At 36.7% G+C, this 15,939-nt stretch overlaps 1 protein-coding gene across 2 annotated transcripts in view; it reads right to left on the reverse strand.

The window, feature by feature from the left end:
• Positions 1–268: 268 nt before the first annotated feature.
• Positions 269–15,939, reverse strand: part of SUZ12 (SUZ12 polycomb repressive complex 2 subunit) — a 32,166-nt gene continuing 16,495 nt past the window's right edge. For both annotated transcript variants that reach the window (XM_070740445.1, XM_070740446.1), the window contains 10 exons: positions 14,694–14,925; positions 13,563–13,665; positions 11,874–11,979; positions 11,208–11,385; positions 9,311–9,402; positions 8,727–8,870; positions 8,256–8,413; positions 7,770–7,968; positions 2,655–2,734; positions 269–2,363 (listed from right to left, as the gene is read on the reverse strand). In XM_070740445.1, the coding sequence (XP_070596546.1) occupies positions 2,015–2,363; positions 2,655–2,734; positions 7,770–7,968; positions 8,256–8,413; positions 8,727–8,870; positions 9,311–9,402; positions 11,208–11,385; positions 11,874–11,979; positions 13,563–13,665; positions 14,694–14,925 (1,641 nt within the window). In that variant the 3' untranslated portion in view covers positions 269–2,014. The remainder of the gene's footprint in view (positions 2,364–2,654; positions 2,735–7,769; positions 7,969–8,255; positions 8,414–8,726; positions 8,871–9,310; positions 9,403–11,207; positions 11,386–11,873; positions 11,980–13,562; positions 13,666–14,693; positions 14,926–15,939) is intronic.

Genomic DNA, 15,939 nt, shown 5'->3' on the forward strand with positions numbered 1-15,939 from the left:
GTGACTGTCCTCCTCTTCTTCCTCTTCCTCCCCCAATTCCTAGCTTTTATTTCTTTCCTAATGGGTTTGCACACATTAGTTGCTTTTACATTGATTCCTATGGGAAAAATTGTTTCTACTTACAAACGTTTCTACTTAAGAACCTGGTCATGGAACGAATTAAGTTCTTAAGTAGAGGTACCAATGTACTGCGTTGCGCCCCATCCACCCCGCTCTGAATTCACTTCGGCATATACAGTATATGAAAAGATTCAACACGACACCTTGGCAGATTTTACATATTGAACTTTATGTACAAAATTCAATTTCAAATAAACATTTAATGTAAAAACAAAAGGTTCATTAAACAATTGTCTTTATCTACTGTACCATTCAAATGTTCATCCAGTATACATGATTTCTTCAAAGTCTCATTAAGAGTACATATAGAAAATCCATCTTTATTATAAATAGAAACAAAGGGATTCTCAGCTTTTATTATAAATTGACATGACATACAAAGTTTACTTGACAGTAATTTGATTACTATTTTTGGGGGTCATCAACTTTTTGTGCAAAGAATGCTAGCCTCCTTTTAAGCATTGAGAGCGCAACTGCTTAAGTGACATAAGCAATAACTCTACATCTATGTCTCTCCTAAAATATTTCTTTACATATGTGCACAGCTTTAGCAAATTAAAGCCCAAGAGAAATGCTTGCCGGCTATTCAAAGGTGTAATTAGAGTTTGCTACAACTCAGAGCAGACAAAAGACATCTAATGAAAACTGTAGTCTCCCTCTTTGCTATTGACACAAATCTGTGACTAAGAACTTAATACTGGATGACAAATCACATCCACACCATTAGTTAAATAGTCTCACAGTTAAACACACCTTTAGGGACCCAAGTCAGTATTTACAGTTTTTATAAAGTTTTGAAAATCTCCATTAGGAAGCTTCTTCCCCATCCATTCCAAAGCCAAACTCCAAAACAGGGAACTGCCTCCTTACAATGATGGAATGAAATAAAAACAAATGTAAAATTGTATTTACATAACTGATCCTTTATAAATAAGGAATATGAAAAATGAACTATTTAAGATTTTTTTTAAAAAAATGAGGTGATGTCACTCAACCACAGTGCTTGCTGGAACAAACCCTTGGTGCTGATACTGTACCAGTAGTGAAGCTACTTTCCATTGGAAAAAAAGAAAATCTGTAAACATGCTTTAATGTGTTAAGAGCAGTGCAAGACTGCACCAGACTTTTAGTTAGCATCTGTATTGAATGCAATACATCACAGAATACTTGCAAAAGAAGTGCAACACATTTTCTGGGCCAATTTTACAGTGTATTTTCTCCCTTAAAAGTAGCATCTAAAAGTCCCAGGTTAACTGTGCTTTGATTCTGCAGTCTGTATACATGCAAATATAGGCAGAAATGCCCTCTATCACCTGAAGGTGTTAAAGCAGCATATTGTCATCTTCATCCACCCTAAACTGTCTGATCTCATATACCAGATGATATCAACAAATTCTTTTAGGCTACTGGCACAATTAATATAGTATCCCTGTGTTTACAATAGATAAAGCAATTTCCCCCCTAAATGAATTTAAATGATACATTATTTCTACAAAAAGGAAACAGAATTTTTAAGTAAAAATTATAAACTGTTCTGATCTCTTCTCATTTTTAACTCCGTGGTAGGAAAGTCAACCATTACTGATGCAAAAATCTTTATATAAAAACTGGTTTACATATACTTAAGTTATGTAAATTCAGTACATCTCATAATTAAAATTTCCAAAAATTGTATTGCTCTTCATGCTCAAACTTTGAGTATTGTCATTACATCACTAGAACTGATATACATGTTGCACTTGCGTAATTATTTCAATAGGAACCTTATCAACGCTATCTGATGAAATTCTTTGTTTCCAGCAGTGCCTGTTAAAAATCTGTGTATCTTATTAAATTCCTTATAGAGTTCATGCATCTTAGAATATCACTTCATTTTTTTTGTTGGCTGGTCTTTTCAGATCTTCTGTTTTCTATTCTGTTTTGTCATACAAGATGTATTATCTATTTCTGAAGACCGTTCCCTAGAATTAGCATCGCTATAGCCATTAGTTGCACTCGTCTGTTCTTCTGAAAACTCCTCAGATGTTGTGGCTGTAATGGACTCTCCTTTTTCTAATTTCTGTTGCATTTCTCGGAGCTTAGTAACGGCTTTGTCTATTGACATAATGCTTATAAGATTAAAGTCGTGCATGCTGACTAGATGAAGCATAAAATTCCGACACAAGTTCTTCTTAATAATTTTGTGTCCATAATTTTCTACAAACAGCATACAGGCATGATTCATTTGATTGTCAGCAATAAATCTGTTAACATTAAAACATAAAACAAATTATTACAGTCAGTGCTGAGAACAACAAATATGGTTGCAAAATTATTCATATTTTTAATTCAATTAAAAAAATTATTAAATATGTTGCTGTGTTTATATTAATGTACTGAGAATTTTTAAAATTTTAAAAAGTTGGAAATTGTGGCAATACAGGCAAGAATGGTATTTCTAAACAAGATCATTTTAAAATTTTCATCTTTTGAGAATTCCCAGCAATCCAAATTTCATTTTCTCACCGATTTTAGATTAAAAATAGAATACATACCCATGTTTCATAACATGTAGATTCCATAATTTCATGACTTCTTTTTCTCCTTCATTAACATCAGAAAACTCTTCAATTTGCTGCGGTGAGACAAGAGTTAACCGTTAAAGTGAAGGAAATAATTTTTATAAGGATGCCACAACACTTAATTGTATGGTCAATATTGGGTTCTAAGTACTAAGAACTCTAACATCTCTGGAAACAATAGAAACATAGAAACATAGAAGACTGATGGCAGAAAAAGATCTCATGATCCATCTAGTCTGCCCTTATATATACTATTTTTTGTATTTTATTTTAGGATGGATATATGTTTATCCCAGGCATGTTTAAATTCAGTTACTGTGGATTTACCAACCACGTCTGCTGGAGGTTTGTTCCAAGGATCTACTACTCTTTCAGTAAAATAATATTTTCTCATGTTGCTTTTGATCTTTCCCCCAACTAACTTCAGATTGTGTCCCCTTGTTCTTGTGTTCACTTTCCTATTAAAAACACTTCCCTCCTGGACCTTATTTAACCCTTTAATATATTTAAATGTTTCGATCATGTCCCCCCTTTTCCTTCTGTCCTCCAGACTATACAGATTGAGTTCATTAAGTCTTTCCTGATACGTTTTATGCTTAAGACCTTCCACCATTCTTGTAGCCCGTCTTTGGACCCGTTCAATTTTGTCAATATCTTTTTGTAGGTGAGGTCTCCAGAACTGAACACAGTATTCCAAATGTGGTCTCACCAGCGCTCTATATAGCGGGATCACAATCTCCCTCTTCCTGCTTGTTATACCTCCAGCTATGCAGCCAAGCATCCTACTTGCTTTTCCTACCGCCCGACTACACTGCTCACCCATTTTGAGACTGTCAGAAATCACTACCCCTAAATCCTTCTCTCCTGAAGTTTTTGCTAACACAGAACTGCCAATACAATATTCAGATTGAGTATTCCTTTTGCCCAAGTGCATTATTTTACATTTGGAAACATTAAACTGCAGTTTCCATTGCTTTGATCACTTATCTAGTAAAGCTAAATCATTTGCCATATTACAGATGCCTCCAGGAATATCAACCCTATTGCACACTTTAGAGTCATCGGCAAATAGGCAAACCTTCCCTACCAAACCTTCCCCTATGTCACTCACAAACATATTAAAAAGAATAGGACCCAGAACAGACCCTTGTGGCACACCGCTTGTAACCTATCTCTGCTCAGAATACTCGCCATTAACAATAACTCTCTGATGTCTATGCTTCAGCCAGCTGCAAATCCACTGAACTATCCAGGGATTAAGTCTAATCTTCACTAATTTATCTATCAGCTCTTTATGTGGAATCTGTGGAATCTATCAAAGGCTTTGCTGAAGTCCAGATAGGCAATATCCACGGCATCACCTTCATCCAACACCTTTGTGACATAGTCAAAGAAATTAATGAGATTAGTCTGACATGATTTGCCTTCAGTAAAGCCATGCTGATTTGGGTCTAATAAGTTATTGTTTTTTAGGTGCTGATTTATCTTCTTTTTGAGTAGAGTCTCCATCATTTTAACTACAACTGATGTCAAGCTAACTGGCCTGTAGTTTCCAGCTTCTTCTCTACTGCCCTTCTTGTGGATAGGCACAACACTGGCCATTCTCCAATCCTCAGGAACATCTCCTGTTAACAGGGATTGGTTAAACAAATCAGTCAGGGGGGTAGCAATGACAGATCTGAGTTCTTTAAGAACTCTTGGGTGGATGCCATCTGGACCCATTCCCTTATTTATCTTTAATCGTTCAAGTTCTTCTAAGACATCGGCTTCTAAGATCACTGGAGCTGAATCCGTACAGCTGGAAGCAATGCTATATCCCTCTATAGTATTATTTTGTAAGGTGTCTTTTGAGAAAACTGAACAGAAGTAGCTATTGAAATGGTCAGCGATCTCCTTATTCCCATTAATGCATGTATTATTCCTGGTACTAAGCTTTGTGATGCTACAGGTTTTTTTCTTCCTATCACTACAGTGATCCCTCGAGTATCGCGAGGGTTCTGTTCCAAGACCCCTCACGATAATCGATTTTTCGCGATATAGGGTTGCGGAAGTAAAAACACCATCTGCGCATGCGCGCCCTTTTTTTCATGGCCGCACATGCGCAGATGGTGGAGTTTGCGTGGGCGGCGGGCGGCACCCAGGGAAGGTTCCTTCGGCCGCCCAGCAGCTGATCTGCTCTGCAGCGCGGCAGCAGCGAGGAGCCGAAGATGGGGTTTCCCCGTTGCCCAGGCAAAGGGGAAACCCCATCTTCGGCTTCTCGCTGCTGCCGCGCTGCGGAGCAGATCAGCTGCTGGGCGGCCGAAGGAACCTTCCCTGGGTCTTCCCGCCGCCCAGGCAAAGGGGAAACCCCAAGATCGCTTGCCCGTTCACCCGCCCGGCTGCTCGCTTGCCCGTCACCCGCCCGCCCGGCCGCTTGCCCGTTCACCCGCCCGCCCGGCTGCTCGCCGCTTGCCCGTCACCCGCCCGCCCGGCCGCTCGCTTGCCCGTTCACCCGCCCACCCAGCCGCTCGCTTGCCGCTTGCCGGTTCACCCGCCCGCCCGGCTGCTCGCTTGCCGCTCTGTTTCGCCTCCTTCTGTCTCATTTTATACACCTCTCTATCAGCTATACTTTCAGACTCTTTATACCTCCCATAGGCAGCCTTTTTTTCATTGACTGTAGCCCTTACATCATTGCTAAACTATAGCGGTTTCTTCTTCCTTTTATGTTTAGTTATTTGCCTTACAAACAGTCCAGTGGCTTTTAAGATGGCCTTTTTTAATACAGTCCACTGGGTACTCGCTCCTGCCATTTTATCCCTCCCCTTTAATTCATTATTTAAATATTCCCCCATTGCATTAAAATTTGTTTTTCTGAAATCCAATACTTTGGTTGCAGTATAGGATTGCTCACAATCAGTTTTCACATCAAACCACAAACATAGATGGTCACTGCAACCTAAATTTTCTCCCACCTTAACCTCTGAAACCCAATTCCCATTCATAAAAACTAAATCTAGAATATTCTCCCCTCTAGTCGGTGTCTTAACCAGCTGTGCCAGAACTGCTCCTGTAAAGGCGTCTACTATATTCTTACTTTTGCATGTAAGGGCACTGGGGATATTCCAGTCAACATCAGGCATGTTGAAATCACCCATAACCACAATATCTCCCTTTACTGCCATTTGGGTAATTTCATACACCATCTTGTTGTCATATTCCTCAGATTGCCCTGCAGGCCTATAGATCACCCCAATTCTAATGACAGAACCTTCTTTATTTTGCATGCAAACCCAGAGAGTCTCCAGATCTTTACATGTATTTTGAATTACTGTTGTTTTTAGACTTTCCTTAACATAAATGGCTACTCCACCTCCCCTTCTCTCTATTCTATCCTTCCTATACAATGTATATCCTGGTATGGATATTTCCCATTCATTAGAATCCTTAAACCATGTCTCAGTTATGGCAACCAGATCCAAATTATCTCTAGATATTATGGCCATTAACTCAGAGCTTGTTTTCATTATTAGAACATTATTTTCATTATTAGTTTGCCCCTTATCATCAACAACTATATCTATTTTATTTACAACTCCCTTTTCATAAGCTTCTAGAAACTGATTTATCCTCATTGGTTGGGGACAGAAATCATCCACATCAGTTACATCTCTGTCCCCTTTATCTAGTTTAAATGCCTGTCCCAAAATGTTCTGAACTCCTCACCGAGCACCTGGGTACCTCTGTATGATGGATGCAAACCATCCCTCTTAAACAACTCCCTATTAGACCACCTACTGACATCACATAATGTAATATCTAATAAAAAAGACCCTTTTCCTCATGCTAAATTGATTTTGAGGGAAAAGATGTAATATAGAAAATTTGGATGGAAGTGGAGATATTTTGACTATGGACCAATTGACAGAAGATAAAGATGAATTTTTAACATCCTAACCCTAATATATGCTGTGTTAAAAGATATCAGATGTAATCCATATTTACAGTTACATTTTTAACAGTATTTGGACCAGTAGCATTTTTCGTTTCTGAGATAGTAGAACCATCAGTTAAATCTTTTTAACAACAACAAAAAAACCACTATTACCAATATTGGTTTTTATAGGTATTTGTTAGCAATAAATCAGTGATATGCAGATGCTAAGAAACAAGTGGAATAAATAATTATTGGGTTCTCATATTGCTTAGACAAATTAAGGTGTGCCTTAACTTCTAGAGCAAGAGTTTCAATGGACCTCAAGTTGTGTCAGCGGACCTCAAATTATGACTTAAGCTAGCAGCCTTCAACGTTTTGGGATTCAGGGACTGGCTCCATGGAGAGTTTTTTCTGTGGACTAGAGGGGATGTGATTTTGTATGCTATCTGCATCCCACAAATGGGGTTCACTTGTTTACATGAACCAGTTTCTTTCATGCCACAGACTGGTTTTGGTCCATGGACTTGGTATTGGGAACCCCTGACAAAAAATATTAAGAATTTATTGGACTCCCATTTATGTTTGTACAAAAGGGTGGTTTAAGACAGCCTTTTGTTGGAGATGTAATAAAAATAATGTTTCTTTAAAAGAAGTACTTTTAAGTGTCCTACACATACAGTTTTCGGAGAAAACAAGACATTATTATTGTCAGTTAGATTCTGAAATGTATCTTCTATATTAATTTAATTGCTATGGAAGGAAAAAAATATAACATAGGGAAGAGAACATTTCATGTTTAGGTTGGTTGCTGGTCTTAAAATTCCCATATTTTACAGCTAGGGGCTCATACATGGCAAATATAATCAGGTATTCGATACAAAATGAGGCCATACATTTATTTTTCCAATGTTGCAATATTAGGATCTTTTGTCATAGCAAGGGCCCAGAGAATCCGTTTATATTTCCCAAATGTTTGCTTTTATATAGGTGTCCATTTCAAGAGAACGTTATCCCTGGAAATTTTTAGCTTTTGTCGCACTCATGTTTAGGTAGTCCACTATTCTGTACATAATCCAGCTCCTTGCTATTTACACCAACAATTGTACCAATTCCATCTGCTAATAATATTAGCAGATTAAGGGAAGATATCACAGTAAGCTGTGATACAAAATTACCGTTATAGTTTTCTCCCGTAGCCATTCGGGATCTTTTTCATCTTCACTATCAACTTCCATTTCTTGTGGGCGTAGAGGTAGACAAGTATCACTATGAAAGTATAATCGATTATGGCCACTGCTATATGTTCTTTGCTGTTCTACTTCTCCATCTTCAGATTCAAGAAATTCAGACATGCTGGCTTTTGTACGCTTTGGTCTGAAAAATGAAGTGTTAATGTTTTCAACCAGGTATTTAAACTGAACAGCACTGCAACCTTACAAAGACCACTTGAGAACTGAAGCCTAGAAACCTATAAGTAGTTGTTTCCTGGCAGCAATATATCCATATTATCAATTATTCTTGTAAAGTTCATTTTAAAAAAAATTAACATATCAAAACAATAAGCTCTCATAATATCAGTTACTTTCTCTAATGTGACGAGAGCATCACAGATGTGATTTTTACTCATATACATCTGCAGACGAACTCCATTTTCTACTGACCTGCATACAAGGATATGTGTTATTGGAGTTCGCTTGACTGGTCCATTACGACTGAAGGCAAACCCAGGCTGACGATGAATATCCTGAGGGTTTCCTGCATAGGAGCCATCATAACACTCATTGATAGAAACATCTATCCTAGCACCTTTGGGATGATACTGCAATAAATAAAAGAATGAGTTTTCCAAATCTTGCTGCACAAAGATTCCAAACCAACTTTTAGCCACTATTTGTTTATTCTGAGTTATTGGGTACATTAAGGAGGATGACAGCACTTAATGTAAATTTTTCAGTGTTGTAGCTACTATTGCTGAGTAAATTGAATAAAAAGTATTAAATTTGTTCATTTATCTTCTGGGCTCCATCTGAAAATTCACAATATAGTTTTCTATAATAGAATACTCTTCCACTAAGACAACACCGATAGAAATAAAATGTTAATGTCAAAAATGATTTTACTGGATTACTTACCACATAATTGAAAATAAATCGGCTGTGACAAAGTTTGAGATGTTTAAGTAAGCTGTAAAGCTTGCGACAATTCAACGTGCACCAGGGGCAATGCAAGTCATCTCTAGCTTCAGTCTGTTGCCTTGTGTTGTTGTTATAAAGAAACTAAAGAAAGAGATTATATTACCATGAGTTTGTTTAAAAAAACATTGCAATTCATTTTCTTCTAGTATGCATTTTATGAACCAGTGCTATTTCTACTTAAAACCAAGAAGTAATAGCTAGCTCCTTCTTTCGTAAAAAAAATGGGGGAAATTATTACAAGGCAGTTTTGCCTACTGGTTAAAGCACCAAACTAAAAATCAGGAGTTGGTGAGTGCCAGTCCCACCAAAACTGGCTAGATGACTTTGGGCCAGTCACTTTCTTACAACGCAATACATCTCACAGGTTGTAGTAAAGAAAATAGGGGGAGGAAGGAGTATTAGGAATGTTTGCTGCCTTGAGTTACTTACAAAGTAACAAAGGTAGAATAAAACTCTTAATAGACAGATAGATAAAATAGAACAATAATCCATAACAAACAGAAATATTAGAGAGTCAATACCTGATAAAATATTCTGAGTTTCTGGCGAGGCTCATTTGTAACATCTCTCTCTTTCCTTGTTTGTAGATCTGACGGCAAAGATTCTTTCACAGCTGAAATAGAACCGGAATAGTCAATAATAATAATAATAATAATAATAATAATAATAATAATAATAATAATAATTTATTAGATTTGTATGCCACCCCTCTCCACAATAACTATATCGTTTTAATACAATGTACAAGACTGAAGTCTTTTGAAGGCCATTTTTGCTACATATGCCAATTACAGCAATCAGTAGCTGAATGATTTAGTTAAATTTTTATTTCACAAAGAGATGCTTTAACTAAGTCAACAAATATCAGCACCTTGCTGATTTTATTTAAGCTACAAATCTAGGGAGAGTTTATCCTGATCAGAATTTTAATGGCTGCTCCCATGATTCTGGCCAGACTGTGAAGTAAAAAAACAATCTGGAATACCTACAATGGAGGAATGGTTGGTGAATTTAATACAATGATACACCATAAGAGATTGAGGATGGCAAAATTGGCTTGTTTATTAGGAAAAAGTCTATATTTGATAGTGAGTGGAAACTCTGTATGGATTTTTTTTGTTCTGGAAACAAACAAATAAAAAAGATAAGCGTTCTGAGTTTTATGGTTAGAAAGGGTATAATGTGGAAGGGAGCCATTAGGTAACCTTACAGAGAGGATAACATAAATGTACTACATTTATACTGCTTTAAAGAAGATCAGAAACCACTTCTTTATATTTTTATTTTTCATTTATTTTCTATTTATGTTTCTTTTAATTTAATCTCAACGACTCATGTAATATTTTACATTTACTTAAAATAAAAGATAAGTTTTAAAAATTACTCCGGCAAATTTACAGCAAGAAAGCAGCACAACTTAACTAGTACAGTGGTACCTCTACTTAAGAACTTAATTCGTTCTGTGACTAGGTTCTTAAGTAGAAAAGTTCGTAAGTAGAAGCAACTTTCCCCATAGGAATCAATGTAAAAGCAAATAATGCATGCAAACCCATTAGGAAAGAAACAAAAGCTTGGACTTTGGGAGGAGGAAGAAGAGGAGGAGGAGGACAGTTGCTGCCGAAGGAAGAAGGTGAGGTGAGGGGAATAAAAAAAATCCAAAACTTTAATGCTTAAAAAAAAGAGGGACTCTGAGGCGGCGAGGAGCACACGCCTTCCATACCTTCCGCTCCTAGACCAAAAGACGGCTGCTGCTACCTGCTTCCTCTTCGTTCCCATGGTGAAGGGCTCCCCTCTTCTATTGCTCGCTCACTTTGTAGCTGGCGCATTTCCTTCACTATGGTGACTCCTCGGTTTGGCTGAAGCTGACTTGATTTGGCCAGGGCGAAGCGCCCACTTTTACCTTTCTGTGCCCAGATGCTCCATGAGGCAACCTCACGCCGGGTGTGTGGGAGGCAGCGCGAGGGAGTCACCACAGCAAAGTGGTTTATTCCCTCTCCAAGCGCTCAGAGAAAGGAAAAAGCTCCATTCGCTCTGGGCTGCCCAGAACGAATGGAGTGTATCTTTTCTCTGGGTGCTGGCAGGTTTATTCCCTCTCCAAGTGCCCAGAGAAAGGAAAATGCTTTGTTCGCTCTGGACTGGCAAAGCCTCCTTAAGCACTACCGAAAGGCTCCTCTGGCAGCCCAGAAAAGCCTGAGATGGCCAGGATTAAAGGGGGAATGGCAGGGAACTGGCCGGGCCTTCGTGCCGCTCTCAAATTTCCTGGGAAATTTTTCCAGGCTCGGGTTCTTAAGTAGAAAATGGTTCTTAAGAAGAGGCAAAAAAAATCTTGAACACCCAGTTCTTATCTAGAAAAGTTCTTAAGTAGAGGCATTCTTAAGTAGAGGTACCACTGTACTTCCATTTCAAATATTCACCTACCTATAGTCTGTGTAGGTTTAACAGAATTTGACTTATTTTCTTGAGGGAGACTCTCTGAATTTCGCGTTGAAAGGGGCTTAGCTATAGGAGTGGCAGGTTTATCATTTGTTTCTCCTGTCCATCGCAGCGTAAACTGAAGTGTTGGTCCCTGAGAAAATGTTTCAAATGGTGGAAGCCTCTGAAATAAAACAAAAAGAATATTTTTAAAGAATTTTCTAAAGGAGTGTTTCATAAGGTGGAATAGAATAAATCATCCATAAAAAAAATAATGAGAAAAGATCATTGTTAAACTGTTGCTAAGAGCCAAATAACCTTCGCTGTAATACTGCAATAGTGGGACAGGGAAATGGCTTGTGTACAGCAAATATTTATTGTAAGAACACATCATACTTTTTACATCTAACACAGCCAGCAAGACATTTCAAATGTGATCCCAACATAACAGCAATGGAACAACAAATCTGATGTAGCATAATCCTCTAAAGTAGTATTTATTCCAAAATATTTCATTTGGAGCATTGCTGTATTACAGAACTAAACTGTTCTTTCTCTGTCTAGTCACTTACGCTATTAATAAAATTTCAAGCTCCTAACATCAGAAGCTCAGGAATTCATCAACTTTGTACAATTTTTGTGAGGAGTTCTGATGGCACTAGTGGTCCTTACCTTCCCATCAAGTATTGTTTCCCATGTTGCTCTTTTCTTGCTGATGGGACATTCTTCCATTTCTTGCATGGCTACTTCATATTCTCCATCAAGAAGCTGCAACCGTCTGTTACAAAACATGTTATTCAATATTTAATTATGGTCATAGGGCTTGATTTAATTTTTATGTAAGTTTATGGAGTTTCTTCATGATCTCTAAATTACCCATGTTAATGTTGTTAAATAAATACAAATTTCTTAATTTGGAAAGATAATAAACAATATAACTGGAACAAGAATAAAAAAAATAAAATTTCAAAACACATATTAGTGTAAAAGATTAAAAACTCTGACACTAATGTGAACAAAATCATTCAACTATTTCTAACTAAAACCTATTTATGGAATTCATAGATTATAATACATTATATTATAATTCAACTGTTAATCAAGTTTCTATGTTATTTGGAAGAAATATAGTATACCAAAATGTTAGTTGGCCTATTGTCACTTTTCATCTTCAATTGTTTGGCTTTTTTCAGACTTGCAGAAATATCATAAATGGTTTTTTTTTTAAGATTTAGGGTTGTATGCTATATGGGGCCCATGCCCCACACGGAGACAATTTCATTTTCAATTGGGGTAATTGGAACCTTGTTTAAACCTATTTTATGACCTTTTAGGCTTCTTCTATGTGAGTAATTCACTTTTTGAATAATAAGAATTATATGTCGGTGTGTGTGTGTGTGTGTGTGTGTGTGTCTCAGGAGTTTAGAGATGCTTAGTTGGGGCATGGCCAAAAAAAAGTTGGGAACCACTGCTATATGCCCTTTGTGAAGTTGATTTATATAAAATCGCCTATTTTAGAAGGAAAAAATGCTGTTTCTTTAGTACACTGATCTCTGCTGTGATAACTAAATATTCTGGATTGACTTATAATTTGACTTAATAAAAAGAGGCTTTTTCCCAATACTGTAAAGGATTCTTGATCTATTTTAGGATTGACAAATAAAGATAGTCTTCAACTCAACTGAGGCCAGGACAATTGTTAAGTGAGATTTTGCCCATTTCACATTCTTTTTATCACAGTTGTTAAGCGAATCACTGCAGTTGTTATGTGAACCATACAGTCATTAAGCGAATCTGGTTTGCCCCATTAACTTTGCTTTGTGGGAAGCAAAGTCAATATAGGATTTTTTTCAGTACTATTGTAACTTAGAACAGACACTAAATGAATGGTTGCTTCTGTTATCTCTTCTATGAAGCTTTCTCTGCTCCTTAAATTTGCTCCAAGATCATTGACATACCCACCCACCCATGTTCAGCCTTTCCTTGTTTCTTCCCACCCTTATAGCCATAGATTTACTTCTCATGTTTGGTCTAATTGGGTGAATTCTATTGTTTAAAAAACAGAAAAAATGTGGCATTTCAAAATATACTGTACATACATGCTTTGTGTGGTCCTAAAATAATACAGTGTTTAGCATATCTTTCACAGATATAATTACTTTTCAGTTTATTTAATTGCCAAACTACAGAATTAACAGAATTCTGACACAAAGATAACCCGTGAAGTCCAATAAAGGACTCTTTTTTAAAGGTATTAAAATTAAATTTCATAGGGAACCCTCAGGCTAAAATAAAATCCACATTTGAAAGGCCAATAGAAACATAGCCAGGAAAAAAAACTTTATTTAAAGAGCAAATTACCTATTTTTATCAAATACAGTCATTTGTGCTACAAAAGTCTTTTCCCCATCTTCACGGTTTGAAGAATTTCGTTTTCTTCGAGTTGGAAGCTCTTCATTAACATCTGTAATTAAACACAGTTATTACATAAACATACATATTAATAATTCACTGCTTGTGTAGTTGAAGTTTATTATTTGAGTTTGCCCATAAAAAGCTGTTTAGAGATAAATAGTAAAAATGCAAATCAATAAAAAACAAAAACCATACCCCTTCTTTGGTATAGAAATCCTTTCTAGGCAGCAAAGTTTTAATACGAAGTTGATTTTATTAAAACAATTTTCTGTTCTCAATTGCATATGCTGTAGATAAAGGGTACTAAGGTACCATAAAAATGAACTCAATTTACATTCTGCTAACATGGGCTCTTTGGATGATGCTGACAGGAATTCCAAGTTTAGGCTATGATAAAAGACAATAGAACTTGCAAATTTGTAGTCTTGTTCGGGGTTGATCTTTCTTTTATTCAAGGTGTATTTCTCAAATACTAGTCAGAGTACTTTCATTACTCCTGTTTAAAAATGTCTGACTTACATATGTTATATATTATCATTCTCTCAAAACAGATTCTAGTCAATATGGAAACACAAAACTACTTAACTGTATTGTATTTATTATACCAATATGTTAAACTTTCTCAAACTATCTGCAATAAAATGATTACTGAGCTGATCAAAACTGAAAACTTTGCCCCCAGGAAGTGGATTATTCTCCATTTATGTCTTTTTCCAACTTGGTGTTCTCTCCTGTTTAGATTTATATAATACACAAGGCCAATGCCAAAACGCAAAGTTGTGTAAGCATAAGGTTTTTAAAAATATGTTAATATTCTATTGGACAGCTATAGCAATGAATTTGGGCTCCTTTGGAGAATGAAAGATGGGAATAAATAGTAATGTGAGAATCTTTTACAATCTTTCCTGAAAAAAAAAACTTACTCAAGCACACACGGTTCTGAGCCAAAACTGAACTTAGGCAGATAAATCTTATGCAATGAATGCCTACACATTCTTATGCAATGAATGCCTACACATTCAAGAACTGGCTCCATCTTTTTATACCAAGTGAAAATGAAATAGACTTTACTCTTACCAATATTTTCATTTGTTTCACCATTTATCACCCCATTAAATTCTCTTCTTCCTGGACGAGTTACTCTGAATAATAATGAATAAGACTTCACCATGTGGCTGTTACTGGGTTCAAACTCATTGCTGGAAACAGCCAATGTTGGAAAGTTGCCTGGTTTTATTTGGTTGGTGTCTGGATTCAAAGGTACTTGCTTTTTTCCTGTAGGTACTTGTCTTATGGGACAGCTAACATCCTGCAAACAAAGATAGGACTATTTGCTGAACACAACAGAGCAGAACCCAAGGCTACCCATTTATTTATTTCACAGTATTTTATATATTGCCCCCAATACATAATCTGAATGGTGCACAGCACCTCCAAGCCACATTAAAACAAAGCAATTACTAGATGGTGTTCTAGAACAATCCACTATAGGCCAAAGAAGGATTCTTTTTTGGGACCCTCCGAAAGGAGAGAAGAATAGGGGATACTGCACAGTACCTCGAGTGGCAGCGAATTCCAGAGAGTGGAGGCTATTATCAAAAAGACTAACATTTTCCTTATCTTCTGTCTCTAAATGTTTGACGCAGACAGAAAGAATAATACTTTGAACAATATTTTTAGTGGTTAACATTGGTCAGGTCAAATACAAAAATGAAAACATTTTTGCAGAATCTAAAAATCATTATTTTTACACCACTTAACTTGAGCTAGCTCATTCATATTTGCAACTTTTCTAACAGATTCAGAATATTACTATTAGAGATAAATTCCATCTAAAAACATTGTAGTAGACCAGGGGTCCCCAAACTTTTTACACAGGGGGCCATTTTACTGTCCCTCAGACTGTTGGAGGGCCGGACTATAAAAAAACCCTATGAACAAATCCCTATGCACACTGCACATATCTTATTTAAAGTAAAAAACAAAATGGGAACAAATACAATATTTAAAATAAGAAGTAATTAAGTAATAAAGTAATTTATACATTTTTATTAACAAGTAAATTTAAACTTAAATCAAGAAACTCCCTCCATTTCTCCTTCCTTCCTTCCCTCCCTCCTTCCTCTCTACCTCTCTCTTCCCTCTCTTTTCTTCCTTCTCTCATTTGTTTCATTTTCCTCTCCCTCGTTTTCTCCATAATTTTCTCATTTTTCTCTTTCTCTTTTTCTCTCTCTCACTCTTTCCATCTATCCCCCTTTCTCTCTCCCTCTCTATCTCTCCCTCTTCCTTTCCCTCTCCCTCTTTCACCCTCTTTCTGTCGCTT

Source organism: Erythrolamprus reginae, chromosome 2, assembly GCF_031021105.1.
Source record: "Erythrolamprus reginae isolate rEryReg1 chromosome 2, rEryReg1.hap1, whole genome shotgun sequence".
Classification (NCBI taxonomy): Eukaryota; Metazoa; Chordata; class Lepidosauria; order Squamata; family Dipsadidae; genus Erythrolamprus; species Erythrolamprus reginae.